The sequence below is a fragment of the Panthera pardus genome, unplaced genomic scaffold, assembly GCF_024362965.1.
Source record: "Panthera pardus isolate Hobbes unplaced genomic scaffold, ASM2436296v1 HiC_scaffold_13, whole genome shotgun sequence".
Lineage (NCBI taxonomy): Eukaryota > Metazoa > Chordata > Mammalia > Carnivora > Felidae > Panthera > Panthera pardus.
This window is the reverse complement of record NW_026526688.1, coordinates 149,589,895-149,610,656: the sequence shown is the minus strand read 5'-3', so window position 1 is coordinate 149,610,656 and position 20,762 is coordinate 149,589,895. Positions and strand designations below refer to the sequence as shown.

The following is a 20,762-nucleotide window of genomic DNA, read 5'->3' as shown; positions in this document are numbered from 1 at the left end:
AATAAAAAATAGTTTTTTAAAATATATACCTGGTGGTGCAATGTATTACTTGATTGTATAACTTTAGAGCAAAAATTCCCACTTAAAAATTTCTTTTTGGCTCAGAGTTATTTTTAACTCTATTTTTAAATCTTTTTTTCTTAATAAGTTTTATATGGTTTGTTTCATACAATTTATTAAAATGCTCACTTTACCCGAAGTAAAACGCTATGAAGTAGGGAAAATTATTGTTGAAGCCTTACAGATAAGGAAATGGAAACACTGCCTATGACCTACCATGGTCCTTTAGTAGACCAATGTGAGTGGAAGAATAGTGTAAGTGGATGGTGAGAGGTGGTGCACACAGATGGAGAGCATTGGTCTGAGTCACAGAACCAGCAGTTGAGCAGTCTCTGCCTTTTCCTACTGTGTGGGCTTGGTCACTTCAATTGACTTCTGACATTTTATCTGGAGTTTGAACCCCCGCTTCTTCAACTTAATGTGACCATCAGATCATCTTATGGGTTGAATTTATTTCCTTATCTTTTTCTAAAAATAACAATATGCAAAAATGTCTGATAATGTCTAATATGCAACGTTGGACCATAATGGTTAGACTAATAGTATCACTGCTGTTTATCAAATTTATCTTATATTGTTGTCATCTAAAAATATATATATAAGGGGCACCTGGGTGGCTCAGTTGGGTGAGCGGCTGACCTCGGCTCAGGTCATGGTCTCGCGGTCCGTGAGTTCAAGCCCCGCGTCGGGCTCTGTGCTGACAGCTCAGAGCCTGGAGCCTGTTTCAGATTCTGTGTCTCCCTCTCTCTGACCCTCCCCTGTTCATACTCTGTCTCTGTCTCAAAAATAAATAAACGTTAAAAAAAAAATTTAAAAAAAAATAAATAAAAATGTATATATAAGACTCTACCACAATAAAGCTTCTCTTTAGTTTGGATTCCTGCAATGAAAACTACTGTGAAAAATTATAAGTTTATGATAGTTTAGAAAGTTAGATGAAACAGGTTTAGGCGACTTTCCCTGCCTTGAGTACAAACATCTAAATATATAGCTATATCCAGGGGACTTACTGAATTTATCTCTTCTGAGCATATATTAGTGTCTTAAAGTCAGACTCAGCTACTATATTTGATAGTTTCTTTCCCTGTTGCAAATCAAGTAAAGATTGATGGGAAACCCTGACCATTTTCCTTGACTAGTAGAACAAAAGCAGGAAAATAAATTGAAATAACCATTAAAATGGAAATGGTTAGAATATTAAAGGATGCTTATTTCAAGACTTTTTCTATGAAAGCCCTGAAAATGATAAAGGCTATAAAATGCTCTTTCTGATTTTGTAAGCTTTTTTTAGAGAAGACTAAAAATGGTAAAGTAGAAAATTACCAACAAAAAAAACTTGGGGTCAATGAATCACTTAAAGTACTTTTCTAAGGATTATTACAAATATTCTATTTACAAACACATAGAAAAAAATACAGGCTTTTTTAACTTAAAACAGTTTTACTTTTTTATTATTGCAAATGCAATTATTTAACAATCTCTGAATCATTTGAGCTTTTCTTATTAAAAAATGAGATTATATATTTTTTTAAATTTTATCCCCAAATTTATATATTAGGAAAATTCCTAATTGCATAAGAAATAGTACCATGCACACTAGAAATGTTTCTTAACAATGTTAACATTGATAGACAATCCTGCTAGATCTATAAAAATTCAAATGAAAGCAATATCAAAATATTAATGTGGATCATCAATAGGAAAATGCTTTTTCTGCTATCTACAATGATATATACTTTTTAAACAGTTTTATATATTTCCTTCAAGCGCTCTTTTCTGAATGACCTGAGAATTTTTGTTTTCCCTCACTATGCCTGAGGATGCTGATAACTGTTCTTTATCAGAGATGAAAAAAATAATATACATACAGGAAAGCACATAAAACATAAATGTACAACTTAATGACTTACCATAAAGCAAATATCCATATAGGTATGCTAACCAACCAGCAGCTCTCTGCCTTTCTTTTCTTAGGTACAGTTCTACCCTGTCCCCTAAAGGTAAATATTGTTTTATATTTTTTGGTAATAGATGTCTTGCTTTTTTGAAAATAGTTTTTCATGAGTAAAATAAATTCTTAAACAATATAGTTTAAAAACCTATCAATGGAGTAGTATGTATTTTTTAACAGCTGGTTTCTTTTGTTTAACTTTGTGTTTTTAAGGTTCAACTTTGTTAAATGTGGCTCTAGTTTATTCATATTTGTGGCTGTATGATCATCCATTGTGGGGAATAAGTTTAGGAATTCCCTGAGCCTGCACTGATGGGTTAACAAGGCATAAAGAATTAGAAAGCCATAGGATGCTTACACCCAAGTTTGGGTAAACAAGATTAAGTAAATAGGTATAGAGAGGGTGGGGCAAAGGCCCCAATATAGAACAAAGGTATATGAGGGAAAGATTAGGTATTCAGGGAGGAAACGTCCCCCAATATAGTACTGTAGCAGAAAGCTGCTTTCATAGGAGGGAAGGACCAAATTAGGTAAACAAATAAATAGGGCTCTAGACTGCTGCAGGGCAGAGTTGCCCAAAGAGGAGCTAATTAGCAAAAGAAAGGTGCCTTATTGACCCTGATGGAACAGGTTCTGTCTTTCTTGCCCCCAGCAGTTTAGGTAAACAGAGGTGGTGCCTCGTGTCTGCTGTGAACAAGCTTACCACCCAACTGCCCAGCACCAGGATTTTCTTTTGTATTAAACCCAAACCTCCTAACCTGGCATATCTTCAAAACCCCCTTTCCTTCACGTCCATGAGTTAATGTTCACAATTTCACTGTCTCTTTGTGCACGTCCATCACCATGTTTGTAAGCCTTCTGATCCTAATAAAAATGGAGCAAGGACCCTTAATTGGGGCTCTTGTCTTCTCCTGGACATTAGCCATCTCTGACATTTTAATCTTGGGTCCTGCTTTCTTGCTAGACAAGAGAGAACTCTAGACCCAGAGTCTGTGACAATCCCTTGTGTGAATATAACAGAATTTACTTATCCAGTCTACTGTTGATGGTCGTTTTGTTGTCACTATTTTGGCTGTTATGAGTAATGCTGCTTTGTATATTCCTGCTCATGTGGGCCCATTTCTAGTGTATTCACTTTGGAGTGGAATTGCTACTTACCCAAGTTTATTAAAGCAATTTACTCCACTCCATCCTTGCCAGTTCTTGATATTATCAGACTTTCAATTTTTGTCTGTTGGTGTGTAGTTGTGGTATAATGCTTTTATTTTTTATTTTCTTTATTTCTAATGAGGTTGAGCCCCTTTTATTGTATTTATTGGCCATTCAGATTTCTTTTTTCTGATGTACCTGTTCTAATCTTTTGTCCATTTTTTTTTTTTTTACCAAGTTACCTATATTTTCCTTATTGATTTGTAACAATTCCCTATGCATTTTAGGTATTAACCAGTTTAGTTATGTGTATTGTAAGTATCTTCCCTCATTCTGTCATTTCCCCTTTTTATTCTTTAATAGGGTCTTTTGAATAATAAAAAATTCTTAATTTTAATAAAATCAAATTGAACACATTTTTTCTTTAAGTCTTTTTTTGTGCGATACTAAAATAACTTTTTTCATCTTAGGACATCAGGATATTTATAGAGGTCATCAGACATTTCCTTATTTTCTAAAAGATGTATTTCCCATTCTCTCTTTTAGTCACGCAAAATGGCTTTTGCTTCTACTTGCCTAAAAGTGTAAATGCCATCAAATTCGTATTTGCAGTTCAATCCCTTCTCTGAGCGACAGATATGAATTTACAGTTGTTTTCCTGACCTGATTGCTTGTACATTTCAAATGTAACAGATTCAGAAAGAAACTCTTGATTCCCCATCCTCAAACTGGATCCCCTTCCCAAATTTTCCTTTCAGTTGTTCAGGCTCAAAATTTGAGTCAACCTTGATTTCTCCCTTACCCTCAGCCCCTAAATCTAGTCTATCGGAAATTTCTGCTGTTTTTTTCTGCAAATATTTCCTGAATTCAAGTATTTTTCACCATCTTCACTATTAGCTCCTCAATCCAAGTCAGTCCCATCATTTCCCCGGGTTCCTGCAATAGTCTTCTGACTCCTCTCCCTTCTACTTTTGTATTGTAGTTGTTTCTCTTAGAGTAGTCATATTAATCTTTAGGAAACAGAAAATTGATCATATAAGGCAGCAGAAAGTGCAAAGCCTTTAGAGTCTACTTGGCAGTCCTCTTTTTGGAGAAGCAATTACATCAATTGTTTTAGATTTTTTTTTTTTTTTATAAATCATAATGTTCATAAATACTCAGGCAGGGAAATGATTTTAAAGGAGTTTATTTGTTATAAGATATACCAACAATTTGTGTATATATTTCACCAAGTTGGTTAAATTTGCACTTCTTTTCCATGAAGTAAATGACTTCAGCGTAGGTCACTTCACAATTTACATGAGGAAGTATAAGATTTCATCACAGTGAATGTAGTTGTTCTGAAACTCAGGTGTTGTGATTCTCCTCCAAAATCTTGCCCTCAAATTTAGAATAAAATCAAAACTTCTTTGGCCCATGTACCTATTTCTTCAACCTCCTCTAACACATGTTTTTCTTCAGTAGTTTTACTCCAACCACATTGACTTCTTACTGTTCCTCGAACTCACAAACTTGTCATCTCAGGGCAAGTTATACTTGCTTGTTTCTCTGCCTGGCTTGTTCTTTCCTAGAAGTTGTCTTGACTAGATCAGAATAAAGCTTGGCACATTATAAGTGCTCAAAAGCTATTGATAAACAAATGATGGGTAAAACAATGAATGACTGGTTAGATGGATGAATTTTGTAGGGAAAAACCCTTTTATTAATGTATTCCCTGATTTTTATTGCATTAGTACTTTCAGTCTAATTTGTATGATTGGAGGTTAAAGGTAGAGGCCACCCTGGAAAACGCCCTGAGAGTTGTTTGCTTTTTGAATTCCTTAGTTTCATTCAGTTGCTTTTTTTTCCCCCTCCAAAATGGATTTCTACTTTATTTGAATTTTGATCAGTTTGATTTATTTACTCTAGATGATGTATGTTTTATCGTGGTGCACCAGCTTAAACAATGTCCCAATACTCTGAAATTCCTCTCTCTCTCAGAGATCTTATGCTTCCCCCAAACTATTTCCTAATTGTGAGTAGAGTCTTAGCCTGGAGGGGACCATGGAAATAATCTATTTTTAAGCCTGACCTTTTGCAGAAATCCTTTAAAACATTTCTGCAGGTGATCATCCAGATTTTGCTTAAGTATCTCCCTTGACAAGGGACCTGTCCTTAAAAAGACAACTGATGCTTATAGAAATGAATCACTTGAAATATGCAGGGAAAAGATCTGTTTTCCCCGTAGGAGATTAATCAAACTGATTGATTAGAAATGAAAAGGGCTGTGTTTTGAGATTTGGATTACATAGACATATGAAAAATGGAAAGAAAACAACTATTTTGGATCTGTTTGAACCATTTAATGTTTAGCAAACTGGAAAATAGAAATTGAATTGTGTAAATTAGAATCTATGACAGATTTAGATAAATAATCTAAGAAGTTCTTTGTTCCATTCCCATTTAAACGAGAGTAATTATTATTCATGGCAAAGTGGTACTCTGGAAGACTCCTTTTGATATTATAAAATATTTCCCCTGAATCTTCTAGGACCTCCCATAAATATTAAAATTGCTTTCATGGAGTTACTTAGCTGTCAGTAACATGGAACCCATTAGTACGTTAAAAATAAATAAAGAAGGTCCTCAGATATTCCTTCTCTTATAAATAAACATATTTGCTAAATAATATTTTATTTTCAATAAATGGAATTTGTTCTGTTTTCTGCTAAATAAGTACTTTATATAGCTTTCAATACATAGGAATAAATAAAAATGTTTATGAATATGTGGGGGCATGTACACACACACACACACAAACATGTACACACCAACACACCTATACACAAAAACATGCTCCCCTTTAGGCTTACACTAAATTACCAATTTAACATTGTCCTCACCAGTTGAAGCCAGGGAGTGTCAGGCTGGACGCTTGCCTCAGTTATAGAGCTTGATTATAAGGCAGCAGAAAGTACCAAGCCTTTAGAGTTGGCTTGGCAATTCTCTTGTTGGAGAACCAATTAAATAAATGGTTTGGATTGCCATTCATAAATCATAACTTCCATAAATTCTTAGGCAGGGAAATAGTTTTAAAAGAGTTTATTTGAAATGACATGTATCAATAATTTGCACATTTCACCAAGTTAGTTAAATTTTTAACTTCTTTTCCTTAAAAGTAAATGACTCCACTGTAGGTCTCTTCACAATTTACATGAGGAAATACAAGAAGTTTTTATCACAATGCATGTTGTAGTTCTGATGCCCAGGTGTTGTGAGTTAGCTTTTAGAAGGAGGAAGCCCTGACACATAGATGGTCATGCGTAACCAAGCTTTAATTAATGTCAGGATCCCATAAAAATTCAGTTACATTCATGATTCAAACTACATAAATTACTGTGCCATTAAATTTTAATGGATTTTATTTACGTTCATTGGTAATGTGTGTGTAAGGAAGAGAAAGGGAGAAAAAAAGGAGAGAGACATTTCTTTTCTAAGACAGTTTTATTTTTTTTAATTTTTTTTTAATGTTTGTTTATTTTTGAGACAGAGAGAGACAGAGCATGAACGGGGGAGGCTCAGAGAGAGAGGGAGACACAGACTCTGAAGCAGGCTCCAGGCTCTGAGCACAGGCTCTGAGCCTCAGCACAGAGCCCGACGCGGGGCTAGAACCCACAGACCATGAGATCATGACCTGAGCCAAAGTCGGACGCTCAACCGACTGAGCCACCCAGGCACCCCAAGACAGTTTTATTGAAATTAAACTGTTTAACCCTTCTCTTTGCAAAATAACTTCACATGTGACTTTAAATTCATTACTTGGATTTAGCTATTGAGGGTCCTTATATTCTCAAAAATGACCACCACTGGGGTGATCTTTAGTTCTTAAGATTATTCCTACTTAGTTGTTCAAAAGCACTGTATAGTTGGAAGTTACTTAAGAAGGTTGCACAGGTGTATTTCATCAGTTTACAGAGGAAGTAAATTCTCTTTCACATAGATGAGAGATATTTTTAAAGTTTATTTATTTATTTTGAGAAAGAGAGTGGGGAGGGGTGGAGAAAAATAGAGAGAATCCCAAGCAGTCTCCATGTTGTCAACTTAGAGCCTGATGCAGGGCTTGATCTCAACGAAGTGTGGAGATCATAACCTGAGCTGAAACCAAGAGTCAGGCACTTAACTGACTGAGCCACCGAGGCGCCCCAAGATATTTTTAATAAAATTCATCATAAAAATTATAATTCTTTGGGTCTCAGTTGAGCAGTGACTATTTTAGCTTTGATCTTAAATACCTGAAATTCCTCAGTTTCTTTGGGAGTGTGTTCTTATAGGGTAATTAAGATTGCTGTACAATGACTTCACATATTTAATTTTAGGACTTACACCGCCTATTGAGTAACCAGAAATTTCAAATAAATAGGATTTTTATTTCCTCATGCTATTCTTGCTGCCTTGACTATTATTCTACCATTATCAGCTTCAGTGAGACTTTTCAGGGAAGACTCCTCCAATGCTGCAGACTTGTCCAGATTCCTCTAATATCTTCTCTCAGGGTATCTGTTTTTCTCACTATGAGCTCTTATCACAACTGTAATAAAATTGTTACCTCTGTAACTAGTTTACACCTTTCCCCTGGCACACAGCCACAATACTATGCAACATTCATATAGCTTTCTTGAGAAAACAAAATCTGTAGTAATAAAGAACAAATTGTGTTTGTGAAACAATATTTATGTGACAGGAGGTTAAAATAGGGCAACTTCGGGTTCTTTTGCAGCTGAAAGGCAAGGTTTTGGAATTTTAGACATACACCTGCATACAGACTTTGCCACAGAGATGCCTTTATTGCTCTAGACCCCAGTTTTTTCGGTTATCCAAGCACGGTAGGCTGTCACTCGCGTATATACTCCTGGCTTATCTGGCAGACCACATTGATCCCCCCAGCTTACTATCCCCACAAGGAACCAAAGCCGCCGTGAGTCCTCTTGAACTAGTGGGCCACCAGAGTCACCCTGAAAGAAACACAATGATTGAATTTAAGTGTGAGACCACCCTGAAGTATTAAGGAGTTTATTTCTGTCAGTAGAAGTCACGCCCAGTATGACAATAAAAATAATCTGACATTTCTTGTGAAATGTTACAGCAAGTTGAAATAGTGTACCAATTTCATGTGAAAATTAACCAAAATCCTTTAAGAACACACACTGTTCCTTCCTCAGGTGTGAGAAGACAAGGTGCATGTTTCCCAGACTGTCCTCAGTCATCTGGTGGACAGCTTCCCATCCCAGACTTTACCTCCTCCAGGAAGCCTTCCCGGGGCTGTTCTTTCCCACCGCCACCCCTTCTAGCTTTGGGTTGGGTTAGTTTTTTACTTCCTGTGTTCCACATCTTGTGTGTATCTCTTTCACCACTTCTATATTATTTTATGCAAACACATTGTATGCCTGTTTGAACTTATTCCCTTGCACCAATTCCCCTTGTGACAGCCACACATTGCTGCAAAACTCACAGCATTTAGGATACTTGTTCAGTGTCTATTTTTCTGGTTATTCTGTAAGGTCTGCCAGGGAAGGCATACTTATTCTGGACTCTGCTATATCCTAAGCTTCTAACTCACAGGAGATGCTAAGCAAATATTTGTTGAATGGATGAAGTTTCATTTATCTTCCTATTCATAGTACCTGCATGGTGTCTGATGCATAATAATATATCATCAAAAAGTATTCTTTGGTGAATAATCACAAAGAAATTTATAAGGCAATGAGTAAAACACTCCTTATGAAATACTGGCCAATTATAATAACCCAACCAACAAATATTTGTACATGCAATAATCTACCTGGGGAAATAAATTTAGTCCATTTTACATGCTGCATGATAGATTGAGTCTGTGGGTTCTGGAGTTAGATAGACTGGGTAAGAAGAATTCTCCACTTCTCAGCCATATGACCTTCAGTATACTATTTAATAGCTTTTCTGATCTCAGTTTCCTCATCTATGAGTAATGTTTCTATATGTTTAAATGAGTTTTATACATGTAACACTTCCAGTATAGCCTGGCATACAGTCTGTACTACTAATAAAAGCCAACTATTATCAAGTGTGCTTTTAGAATGGTTTGCTATTCATTTGACTGCTCTTTGTAGCTAGCTCTTCTAATTACTAGTTTAGATGGGGAGAAGGGTCAGTGTGTGAATCACCAATCGCATGGCAAGCACTGCATGCAGCTGATTGGCACCTGCCTCCTTCAGGTTGTGTGTTCATGCTCCAGCTACCCAGTTCTTTTTCATTGTTGTGCTTCTGCTGCTATTCTTTCTAGTAAGGAATTTCTCTGCATAATATCTAAGAGTGGACGAGCAGATGTTAAACTAAGAGGGACATGCAATTTATCCTGTATCTGGACAGCTTCACAGTCTGGTTGTGTAGGCATTTTAACTTGTGTTCCCTCTTCTAGACTATAGCCTTGATGAGTGCAGGGAACACATAGTTGTGCTAGCACTGTATCTGGTGCACAGAAAACATACAATTTCTATGAATAAATGAACTGAAACAAGTATGATCTCATAATCTCCTTTGTAAAGTGCTAGTTCTTTCTGATGCACAAACTCTATGTATTGTAGTATTTCAGCTGAAAATTAGTGAGGTCCAGAGTGGAACACATAGGGGGAATTTCATGATGACTTGATCCGGGCTTGAGGGGAAGAGTGGAAATTGTGTATGCAGAAGGAAAGGGGCATTTTGAGTAAGGCATGAGTAATGCCCTTTTATATTTCATGTGTTTCCCTAAGTCGGTTCTAATTAATGCTGAATTGTCAGTGTAGATGTGTGTTACTTATTTGGTGAATTTTTTTGAAAACTATGAAGTTTGAGAATTTGTTGTTACAGAACTAGCAATAAAAAAATAGGAAGTGGAACAAGAAGTGTTTCCTATCACAAAGACCTCTCCACTTAAAGGGAACAAAGGGCTAATGGGTAATTAATGGTTTCTTGAAAACTGATAAACAGTTCCTCTCCATTTATACACAACTTGTGGTCAATAAAAATGTTTCATTTAGGGGAAAATGCCCAAAATGTGAAAAAAACTGTGGAAGAGCTACTTCTTATCCATTTTTTCAAGAATGTGAGAACTAAAATATAAAAGTCAGTAATGTTTGCAAACCATAAGAGACTCTTAAAGATAGAGAACAAACTGAGGTTTGATGGAGGGAGGTGGGTGGGGGATGTGCTAGATGGGTGATAGGTACTAAGGAGGGCACTAAGGAGGGCACTTGTGATAAGCACTGGGTGTTGTCTGTAAGTGATAAGTCACTTAATTCTACACCTGAAACCAATTTTACCATATATTTTAATTAGAATTTAAGTTGAAATAAAAAAGTGAAATAAAAAAATTGAAATAAAAAACTGTCAGCATTGTTTGAGGAAAGAATAAACTTGATTTTTCTGCATACAATTTCCTCCCACCCCCAAAACAGCAGCAGATTCCCCAAGAAAAGATTAATTTTTCTTAATTCCAGAAATGTAATTTTGGATACTAAGTAGTTATTGCTGTTACTATATGAGGTTGGATTTCAGACATAGGATCAAAATCTATTAAAGGATATAACCACATTAATTGCTTAGATAATTTAATTAAAAATGTTAGCATTAAAATCCTATTGTAATTATTTTAAAGTAAGAATTTCATAGTTATTTTCATTTTTATGTTTGGTGAAAAAAGACAGGACCGATCTAAATAGTTCCCCCCTCCCTCATTTGTGCTGTTTTACAATTATAGAAACTGTTGTGACTGAAATAACTAAGCTTTTTGTGTACATTTTTTATCTTCAGGGTGCTGATATTCAGGTGTTATTTATATTAAAAATCACAAAGAAAGTTCTTAAAATTAACGTTGGATCAATTTCATAAGAGAATTTTAACTGTAAAATCTATATAACAATTTTTTGGAGGATCAGGGTTGTGTATTCTAATTATGTTACCTCTATGCTTATCACAGTATCACATGCCAGTAAGTGCTTATGAACTTGGATGATGACATGATAACATTATTTTGAACTTACTCGGCATGCATCCACTCCACCTTGAGGTAGTCCAGCACATAGCATTCCCGACAAAACAGCTCCATTATAACTAGTTGGTGCATTACATGCATCATTACTTATTATTCTGACCCGTGCTTGCTGTAGATCTGAAACTGTGCTACCTGTGAAGTATAAAGCAGAAATGGAATGGGTAAATTAATGATTCTATGTCAAATATGGGAAGGAATAACTGTACTCCAAAACACTATCTTATTTAGCAAAGCAGGCTATTGAAGATATATTGGGAGTTTCTTTTCAGCAAAGATGCCCATAGTAGAGAAGAATAAACCCTCTACACAGATCAATTTTATTTTTTTGCTTTACTTTGTGATGCAGCGCCCCTTGGACCTTAAGAGCAAAACATATCTGCTATTTTAATACTGACTAGTAGCATTTAAGTTATTCACTGACTGACTTTGAATTGGAAAATTACATATTGAGTAAACTTTAATTTACCAATGAAAGAGAAACCAGTCTGGTTTCAAGGCTAAAGAAATAATTTATTTTACTTGTATTGATGTTCCTTCAGAATGGCACTGCCATTTTTATGATTGGCACACATTTTATCTATTACACCAAATTACTTTCAGTGGTGAAAACACAATGAGGTATTTTCTAGGACAATTAAGTCTTCATATTATTTCTTGGAGATACAATCTACAGCATGAGCTGAAGCATGTGGAAATTGTTAATGCTATGTCCTTCCACGCCCTGGTTGATATTCTCTTCACCATGGCCCTATTTGTTCTTTTACATTGCCCTCATTATTCATTCAGTAAACAAAGAGTGAGCAATGCTTATGTATGTAGAGTTTCTTGCTCTAGAGGTAGAATTCATTTCATCTCAGAACACCTTAATGATTGTTAACACCTTAGAGGGTGTTAAAACCCTTAGAGAATACCTATCAAAATCTTCTTTTCAAAATTAAAAATTTTCTTTATATGAGAGACATTTGAGACCTATAGAGTCCCTGATTCATTGAAGAACTCATGTTTCTTCACCACTTTTATTTTACGTTTCCCTATTACTGTGTTTGAGAATCCCCCGTGATTTCTAGGGACACTGCTTTGCTTTGCTGAGGATATGTAGTAATAACTAGAGGTTGGACTCATCAGAATATGGGATCGTTCCTTCCACAGAACATGTCCTTCAGGTGTTCCCTAATTACATAACAGCAAGTCCCAGGAGATTTTGTTGTTGTTGTTGTTGTTGTTGTTGTTGTTTGATTTTTCCTGAGACACTTACCGCCATATTCTTGAGATCCCCATCCTGTTACATAAGCAGTAGACCCAGGTGGAATATTCTGGGTAGCCTCCGGGAGACACACCCTATGGATATCTTTGGTAAAGGTGATGCCTCTGTCAAGTTGTATAGCTGCAATATCATTTTCATGAGTTGCAGGGTTATAATTGCTATGGATTAAAATAGTCCTTACTCCTCTTCTCTGTTTAGGAAATGTTGTTGAAACACCGAAAGTGACAGTCCACTGACGAGGATTAGGGTAGCTAAAAAAATACGAGAATGTGTTTTGAATTGTGAATTTATGAGCATTTCAAATATTTGAATTTTGCGTTTGCCATCCCTTTCCTGGCTAGCAACTATTTGATCAGTATCTCTTTGGTATATATTTTCTGGATTACATAGTTAGTAAATGAATGATAATTTGTCTAAAGGGTCTGCGAATTGAAGAGTTGATTAACTCAGTGTTGCTCCTAAGCTTGAATAAAAATAAAATGTATCCACACAACAACAATTTAAGAGTTTTGTGGAGTTTAGATATAGGTGATACAGAAATAAAAATTATATGTCCAGGAAATAATCTTATAATGTACAATAGCTTATGTAAGAGTGAATGCTAGTTAAAAATTCTAAAGAAAAAAGTAGTTTACAACCACCGAATACATGAATTTTTCATATTGAACTTCTTTTGATCAGTCTCTGTACGGAGAAAATTTTAAAGCTATTGTTCTCTTCTTTCCCTCCCTTCCTTTTCTTTCTTCCAGCAAACGAATAAGAGCATGATTTTGGAATCAGAATTAGGGGTGCCTGGGTGGCTCAGTCGGTTAAGTGGCCGACTTTGGCTCAGGTCATGATCTCGCGGTCCGTGAGTTCGAGCCCCGCGTCAGGCTCTGTGCTGACAGCTCAGAGCCTGGAGCCTGTTTCAGATTCTGTGTCTCCCTCTCTCTGACCCTCCCCCATTCATGCTCTGTCTCTCTCTGTCTCAAAAATAAAAAAACGTTAAATAAAAAAAAAAATAGACTTAAATCTTGGCTATGCCATATATTAACTGTGTTATTTAGGGCAACTTACTTCATATCTTTAATTCTCAGTTTATTTTTGCACAAAATGTGACTGATTATATGCCCTCACTCAGTTGTAAGTATTGAAACAATGTTTGGCATACAAGGTAAGCACTCAGTGGAAATAACTATTATTTTCATTAGTTATAGTTGAACAAGTCATTACTACATGTTTACTTTGTATAAGAAACAGTATGAGTCTCTGGGAATAAAAATATAAATAAATAACTATGCTGTAGGAATCAGGCAACGAAAAGACGTAAAAAGTATCCAGTTTGGCAAGGAGGAAGTATAACTTTCATTATTTGCAGCTGACATGATACTATATGTAGAAAACCTTAAAGACTCCACAAAAAAACTGCTGGAATTAATAAACAAATTCAATAAAGTCCCAGGATACAAAATCAACATACAGAAATATGTTGCATTTCTATACACCAATAATGAAACAGGAAAAAAGAGAAATTAGGAATCAATCCCATTTACAATTGCACCAAAACCAATAAGATACCTAGGAATAAACCTAACCAAAGAGGTAAAGAATCTGTACACTGAAAACTATGGAAAGCTTATGAAAGAAATTGAAGAAGACACAGAGAAATGGAGAAAAATTCCATGCTCATGGATTAGAAGAACAAATATTATTAAAATGTCTATATTACCCAAAGCGACCTACATATTCAATGCAATCCCTATTGAAATAATACCAGCATGCTTCACAGAGCTAGAACAAGCAATTCTAAAATTTGTATGGAACCAGAAAAGACCCAGAATAGCCAAAGTTATGTTGAAAATGAAAAACAAAACTGGAGGCATCACAATTCTGGATTTCAAGCTGTATTACAAAGCTGTATTCATCAAGACAGTATGGTACTGGCACAAAAACAGACACCTAGATAAATGGAACAGAATAGAGAACCCAGAAATGGGCCCACAAATGTATGGCCAACTAATCTTCCACAAAGCAGGAAAGAATGTCCAATGGGAAAAAAGACTATCTCTTCAACAGTTGCTGTTGGAAAAACTGGACAGCAACATGCAGAAGAATGAACCTAGACCACTTTCTTACACTATAGCCAAAAGTAAATTCAAAATGGATGAAAGACTTAAATGTGACACCTGAAACCATAAAAATCCTAGAAGAGAACTCAGGTGGTAACTTCTTTGATATCAGCCATAGCAACTTCTTTCTAGACATGTTTCCTGAGGCAAGGGAAACAAAAGCAAAAATAAACTATTGGGATTACTTCTGCACAGTGAAGGAAACAATCAACAAAGCTAAAAGGCAACCTTCAGAATGGGAGAAGATATCTGCAAATGATATATTTGATAAAGTGTAGAAGGTTTATTAGCCAAAACATATAAAGAACTAATAAATCTCAACACCCAAAAAACAAATAATCCAATTAAAAAATGAGGAGAAGCCGTGAACATTTTTCCGAAGAAGACATACATTCAGCAGACACGTGAAAAGATGCTCAACATCACTGATCATCAGGGAAATACAAATCAAAACTATAAGATACCACCTCACACCTGTCAGAATGGCTAAAATCAACAACACAAGAAACAGGTGTTGGTGAGGATATGAAGAAAGGGGAACCCTCTTGCATTGTTGGTGGGAATACAAACTAGTGCAGCTACTCTGGTTTCCTCAAAAAGTTAAAGAATAGGATTACCCTGGGGCACCTGGATGGCTCAGTTGGTTAAGCATCCTACTTCGGTTTATGTCATGATCTCAAGGTTCATGAGTTCAAGCCCTGTTGCAAATTCTGTACTGACAGCTCAGAGCCTGGAGCTTGCATCAGATTCTGTGTCTCCCTCTCTCTCTGCTCCTCACCTTCTCATACTTTGTCTCTCTCCTCTCAAAAATAAATAAACATTAAAAAAATTTTAAAAAATAGGACTATCCTATGATCTAGCAATCACACTACCAGGTATTTACCCAAAGAGTACAAAAATACTAATTCAAAGGGATACATGCACCCTAATGTTTACAGCAGCATTATCTACAATATCCAAATTGTGGAAAAAGCCCAAGTGTCCATCAACTGATGAATAGATAAAGAAGAGGTGGTACACACACACACACACGCACACACACACACACACACACACACACTGGAATATTAGCCATGAAAAGAATGAAATCTTGCCCTTTGCAATGATGTGAATAGAGCTAGAGAGTATTATGCTAAGTGAAATAAGTCAGTCAGAGAAAGACAAACACTATATGATTTCACTTATATGTGGAATTTAAGAAGCAAAACAACCAAGCAAAGGGGAAAAAGGAGAGAAAAAGAAACAATCTAAGAAACAGAGGCTTAACTATAGAGAACAAACTGATAGTTACCAGAGAGGAAGTGGGTGGGGGGATGGGTTAAATAGATATGAGGATTAAAAAGCACCAGGTGTTGTATGAAAGTGTTGAATCACTATATTGTACACCTGAAACTAGTATTACACTGTATGCTAACTTTCTGGAATTTAAAATCTTAAAAATATATAAATAACTATGGTCTCTGTTGATGAGCAGCTCCACATGAGACAATTAAGTATCATAAATCACAGGGACTACTGCTAAAGATAATTGAGCAGATTTCTGTGAGAGTACCATGGGGGAGGAAGAAAGCATCAGGGAAGACTTCATAGGGGAAGTGATAACTCAAAAATCTTCTCTTGGACTCTTGGAGGGCCTTATCACATCTATATATCTTGATGTAAGGCTGGCCGTGTCCCCAGAAATCCTCGTTGATGGGTTCTCAGTGACAATCAGGCCTACTGGAAGTGTGCCAATATAAGGTTCACATAGTTTGTTAGCTTTCCTGGATCAATTTAGTAGTGAATAGAAGGATTGGGGAGGCATAATTCAAAGATGTTCCAAGCATTTAAAATCATGAATTATGGGGTGCCTCAGTGGCTCAGTCAGTTAAGTGTCTGGCTCTTGATCTCAGCTCAGGTCGTGATCTCACCGTCTGTGGGATTTGTGCTGACAGCGCAGAGCCTGCTTGGGATTCTTTATCTCCCCGTCTCTCTGCCCCTTCCCTGCTCACTCTTTGTCTCTCCAAATAAATTAATTAAAAAAAAAAGTTAAAATCATGAATTACTTTGGTAAACATTGATGATATTTATAATGGTGACTTTCATTATAGTGATATCCTTTACTTAGCTTTTGGTAGTTGGGTCTGCATAGGGCTTAGAATGCAGACTGTTTATGTATTACATCCTTCGTTATACTAAATCCAAGCATTTGCATTTCTGGTTCCCACACTCAGAAGTGATTAAAATCAATTAGTTCCATAGTTCTTCTTTGGCCTTTCAAGTGGAAATAAAGATTGAACCTTTAGCTCCAGCCAGATTGCATTATTCTCTTACTATTTTTCAGGTTTAAGAGCATTTTCTCGATCTTCTTCTTCTCCCTAAAATGTTAATATCCTTTCCTCCATTTCTTCGTATTGGAATTCTGAAAAATCTTCACTATTTCTAAGAAGTCCTTTGCAGATTTGATGGTACTGCTGCATAATATAGTGCCTGTTACAAAACTATTAAGAGAGTAAAGTTTAACAAGTCTAGCGCACAATGCTCTTAAACCTGAAAAAGTAGGCAGAATCCAGGGGAAGAGAATAATGCAGTTTGACTGGAGCTCAAGGTTCATGCTTTGAGAAAGAAATTTGGATTGTTTCAATAGGAGGGCTATGGGTGTGTAGTAAATTGGATTTTAGACTATGGATATTGAGTGAGTCTGAGAAAAGAGTAGATATGGTCAGAGGCACATTTGAGTTTAGATGTCTTCACTTAGTGAATGTTTTGAGATTAATTCCCAGCAACTGTTAGGGTCTAGGATGCTCCAATAATAAGGTGTGTCTGAACCTCACAGATTTGAGTCATCTAGGTCTAAAGTTTTATCATGAGTAAGTTTATGCATCCTACTATCCACTGGCAGTTTATTACCCTCATGTTAGCACTATCCTTTAGTCACATCAGTGAAGAATTTTCTAGAAGTTGTTTAAATTCATTTTATTTATGCTACTCACTGTTATTGATCATTATTTTTGTGTATGTCTATCTCCAACACTAGAATGTAGGCTCACTTAAAGTATAGGCAGTGTTTAATTACCTTCTGTGATAATACTGTGCTCATAGTAGATACTCAATAATTGTTTTGAAAGAATTAGTTAATGGCATAAGGCAGTCTCAGATCAGCCATGAGCCTGCTGATCAGCTTATATGATGTAATGTGCAAATTTCCTACAGCAATTAATTTTGCTAACACTTAACATGTTTGCATTAGTGTATCTAACCCTATCAATAAGGCTAAGACACAGATAATAGTATCTTCCTAATGTAGGGAAAAAAAGGGCTTATAAAGGTTCAGTAAATTTCTCAAGTTTTCATAGCTAGGATTTAAATTAAACACTCTTACATATAGATCATTGTTCTTTACCATGATGGCACACTATTACCTGAAAGAGAAAAATAGTTTTAAATTAGCCAGCTGAAGGAGGAAAAAAAATGTTTTTGCTATCATGAATATGCAGAAAAGACTCATTAATTTTTTTCCACATGCAATTATTTCTAGCATAATCCAATCATGTTCAGTCCAGGGTGGAGTCCTGTATCTGTCTCTCCTAGTTGTTCCCAGGTGGGTAGATAAGCTATAGCCTTACCTTCTGAAGCAGTGAGCTGCTGTCAAGATCCACATGCTACTGATCAGGATGCCTCCGCAGTGGTGAACATTATTCGTCTGTAGACTGACTTGCCATGGCCAGTCTCCTTCCTCAGCCTTAGTGCCTCCTAGGATCCTCTCTGCAGACAGAGTTATTAGGTCTGTACGGGCCCCACATCCTAATAAGAAAAAGGCATTAATGTGCTGGGAAGATTATGATTCATTTACATTTGGGAGATGCTGTTCGAGTCTCTCCATCTTTTACAGCTTTTCTGTCTTTTGTGTATTTGTCCTTAGAACAGGCTAGCCTTTCCAAAAGCAAGATTAATGTGTTGTTTTTTAGAGTACCTTTGTGACTACTATTGCCTATAGACTGCATTTTAGAGAATATTTCTGAACTTAATTGACATAGAGACTTCAAATTCTAGAGCAACTTTAGAGTTCTCTGAAATTCATCATCAAAGGGGGTTAAGATAGGTTAGTGCTGGATATACCAGCTCAGGCCACAAGTTCACTAGGAAATTTCCATATAGCTTTGCTACTCCAAAGTATGATCTGTGGACCTGCAGTATGGGTATACCCTGGAAGTTTATTAAAAATGTTGACATGTTGGCACTGTGTAGAATAACCTATGGGTCTATCAATGAATGAATAGGTCAAGAGAATGTGTGTGTGTGTGTGTGTATACACACACAAAGGGATGTATACATATATATTTGTATATACATACATGCATACAGGGATATTATTCAGCCTTGAAAAGGAAGGAAATCCTGTTGTTTGCAAGAATATGGATGAACCTGGAGGGTATCATGCTAAGTAAAATAATCCAGACAAAAACAAATCCAGACAAAAATGGCCTGATACCATTTATATGTGGAATCTTAAAAAAAAAAAAAAAAAAAAAAAAAAAAGTCAAACTCCTAGAAAGAAAGAATAGAAAGTTGTTTCCAGGGGCTTGGAGGATGGGGGAAATGTGGAGAATGTGGTAAAAAGGGACAAACTTTCAGCTATAAGATGAATAAGTTCTGCTGAGGATCTAGTGCAAAACATAATGATTATAGTTGATAACATTATTGTATAATTGAAATTTGCTAGGAGTGTAGAACTTAAATGTTCTCACCAAAAAAAGGGTGGGAGTAAATATGTGAGGTGATGAATATGTTAACTAGATGGGAGAATCTTTTCATAATGCATATGTATAACAAATCATAATGTTGTATACTTTAAATATCTTACAATTTTGTCAATTATACCTCAAAGCTGAAAAAACTTGACTCTAAGACCCACACCAGGAAAAAAAATCAGAAGCTGCATTCCCCCCTCCCCAAATTTGTGGACTAATTGACAAATATAATTGTATATATTTAAAGTGTACAGTGTGATGAGTTGATATCCATATACATTGTTGATTACCAAGATCAAGATAACCAACACCTCCATCACATTACATAGTTAACTCTTCTTGTGTGTGTGATGAGAGTGCTTAAGATCTACTTAGAACTTCCAAGCATACAATACCGTATTATTAACTGTAGTCACCATGCTGCATGTTAGATCCTCAGAACTTATTAGAAGCTACATTCTTATGAGTGATTCATGTCCACATTGAAGTTGGAGGAAAACTGCTTTCATCAAGAAATCTCCATAGTGGTAATCCAGCTCATCATGGAAGTTCCACTCTACCTCTGTAACTGACTCTGTATTACCAAATGTGCCATTTTTCAAGGGCATATTTCACAGAATATTCTTGAGGGTAACTGAGGGTTTCTAAGCATCTAGATGAGGTTTATTTAAGTGCCTTAAAGGAGAAAGCCCATGAACACTCCAATGGCCAAAGCTGAAATGATCATTCAAGCCCTCTTCATCCTCATTCCCATGATTTATTTCCTTTTGTTTATTACTAAGAAATAAGAAGTAAATCATCAGCAACAACTTCTATTGCTCTAAAATAGTGACACTACTTCAATAGAACATCCATCCAAAGGCATTTTTTTTTTCTTACAGACCTCCAGACTTTCATTAAGAATATACAAAGAACGGGGCACCTGGTTGGCTCAGTCAGTTAAGGGTCTGATTCTAGATTTCTGCTGAGGTCATGCTCTCACGGTTCTGAGATTGAGCCCTGTGTCCACCTGGGCCCTGGCAGTGTGGAGCCTGCTTGGAATTGTCTCTCTCCCCTGTCCCCGTCTTTCGCAAAGTAAATAAATACACTTAAAAAAAAAAAGAATATACATAGAACATAAGTTCCTCTGCTGCATCCTTCAACCAAATTCCCTAGTAAATTACTTAAGCACATTTTCATTAAAAATAAGCATGAATTAAATATAAAATGAAGTTGAAAAAGGTACCATTACCTTGTAACATCACTTAAGTATCTGAGATAGGCCAGCTATTGAGGTACATTGAACTAATTTCTAACTATATTTCATCAGCCAGAGAAGTAAACAGCTGTTTTCTGGGGATTATATTTCTGCTATCCTAGCCTGAGAGTATACAGAATAACATTGGAAAGTAGTGACTTTTCCTTAAGATTTGAGACCTAAAACTAACATCACTTTTTATAATTTTTTTTTTTT

At 36.0% G+C, this 20,762-nt stretch overlaps 1 protein-coding gene across 1 annotated transcript in view; it reads right to left on the bottom strand.

The window, feature by feature from the left end:
- Nucleotides 1–7,963: 7,963 nt before the first annotated feature.
- The window catches only part of TMPRSS11D (transmembrane serine protease 11D), a 51,610-nt gene continuing 38,811 nt past the window's right edge, over nucleotides 7,964–20,762 (bottom strand). The window contains exons 7-10 of the mRNA XM_053900718.1: nucleotides 18,185–18,362; nucleotides 12,463–12,722; nucleotides 11,197–11,339; nucleotides 7,964–8,151 (exon numbers count right to left, since the gene is read on the bottom strand). Of these exons, the coding sequence (XP_053756693.1) occupies nucleotides 7,990–8,151; nucleotides 11,197–11,339; nucleotides 12,463–12,722; nucleotides 18,185–18,362 (743 nt within the window). The 3' untranslated portion in view covers nucleotides 7,964–7,989. The remainder of the gene's footprint in view (nucleotides 8,152–11,196; nucleotides 11,340–12,462; nucleotides 12,723–18,184; nucleotides 18,363–20,762) is intronic.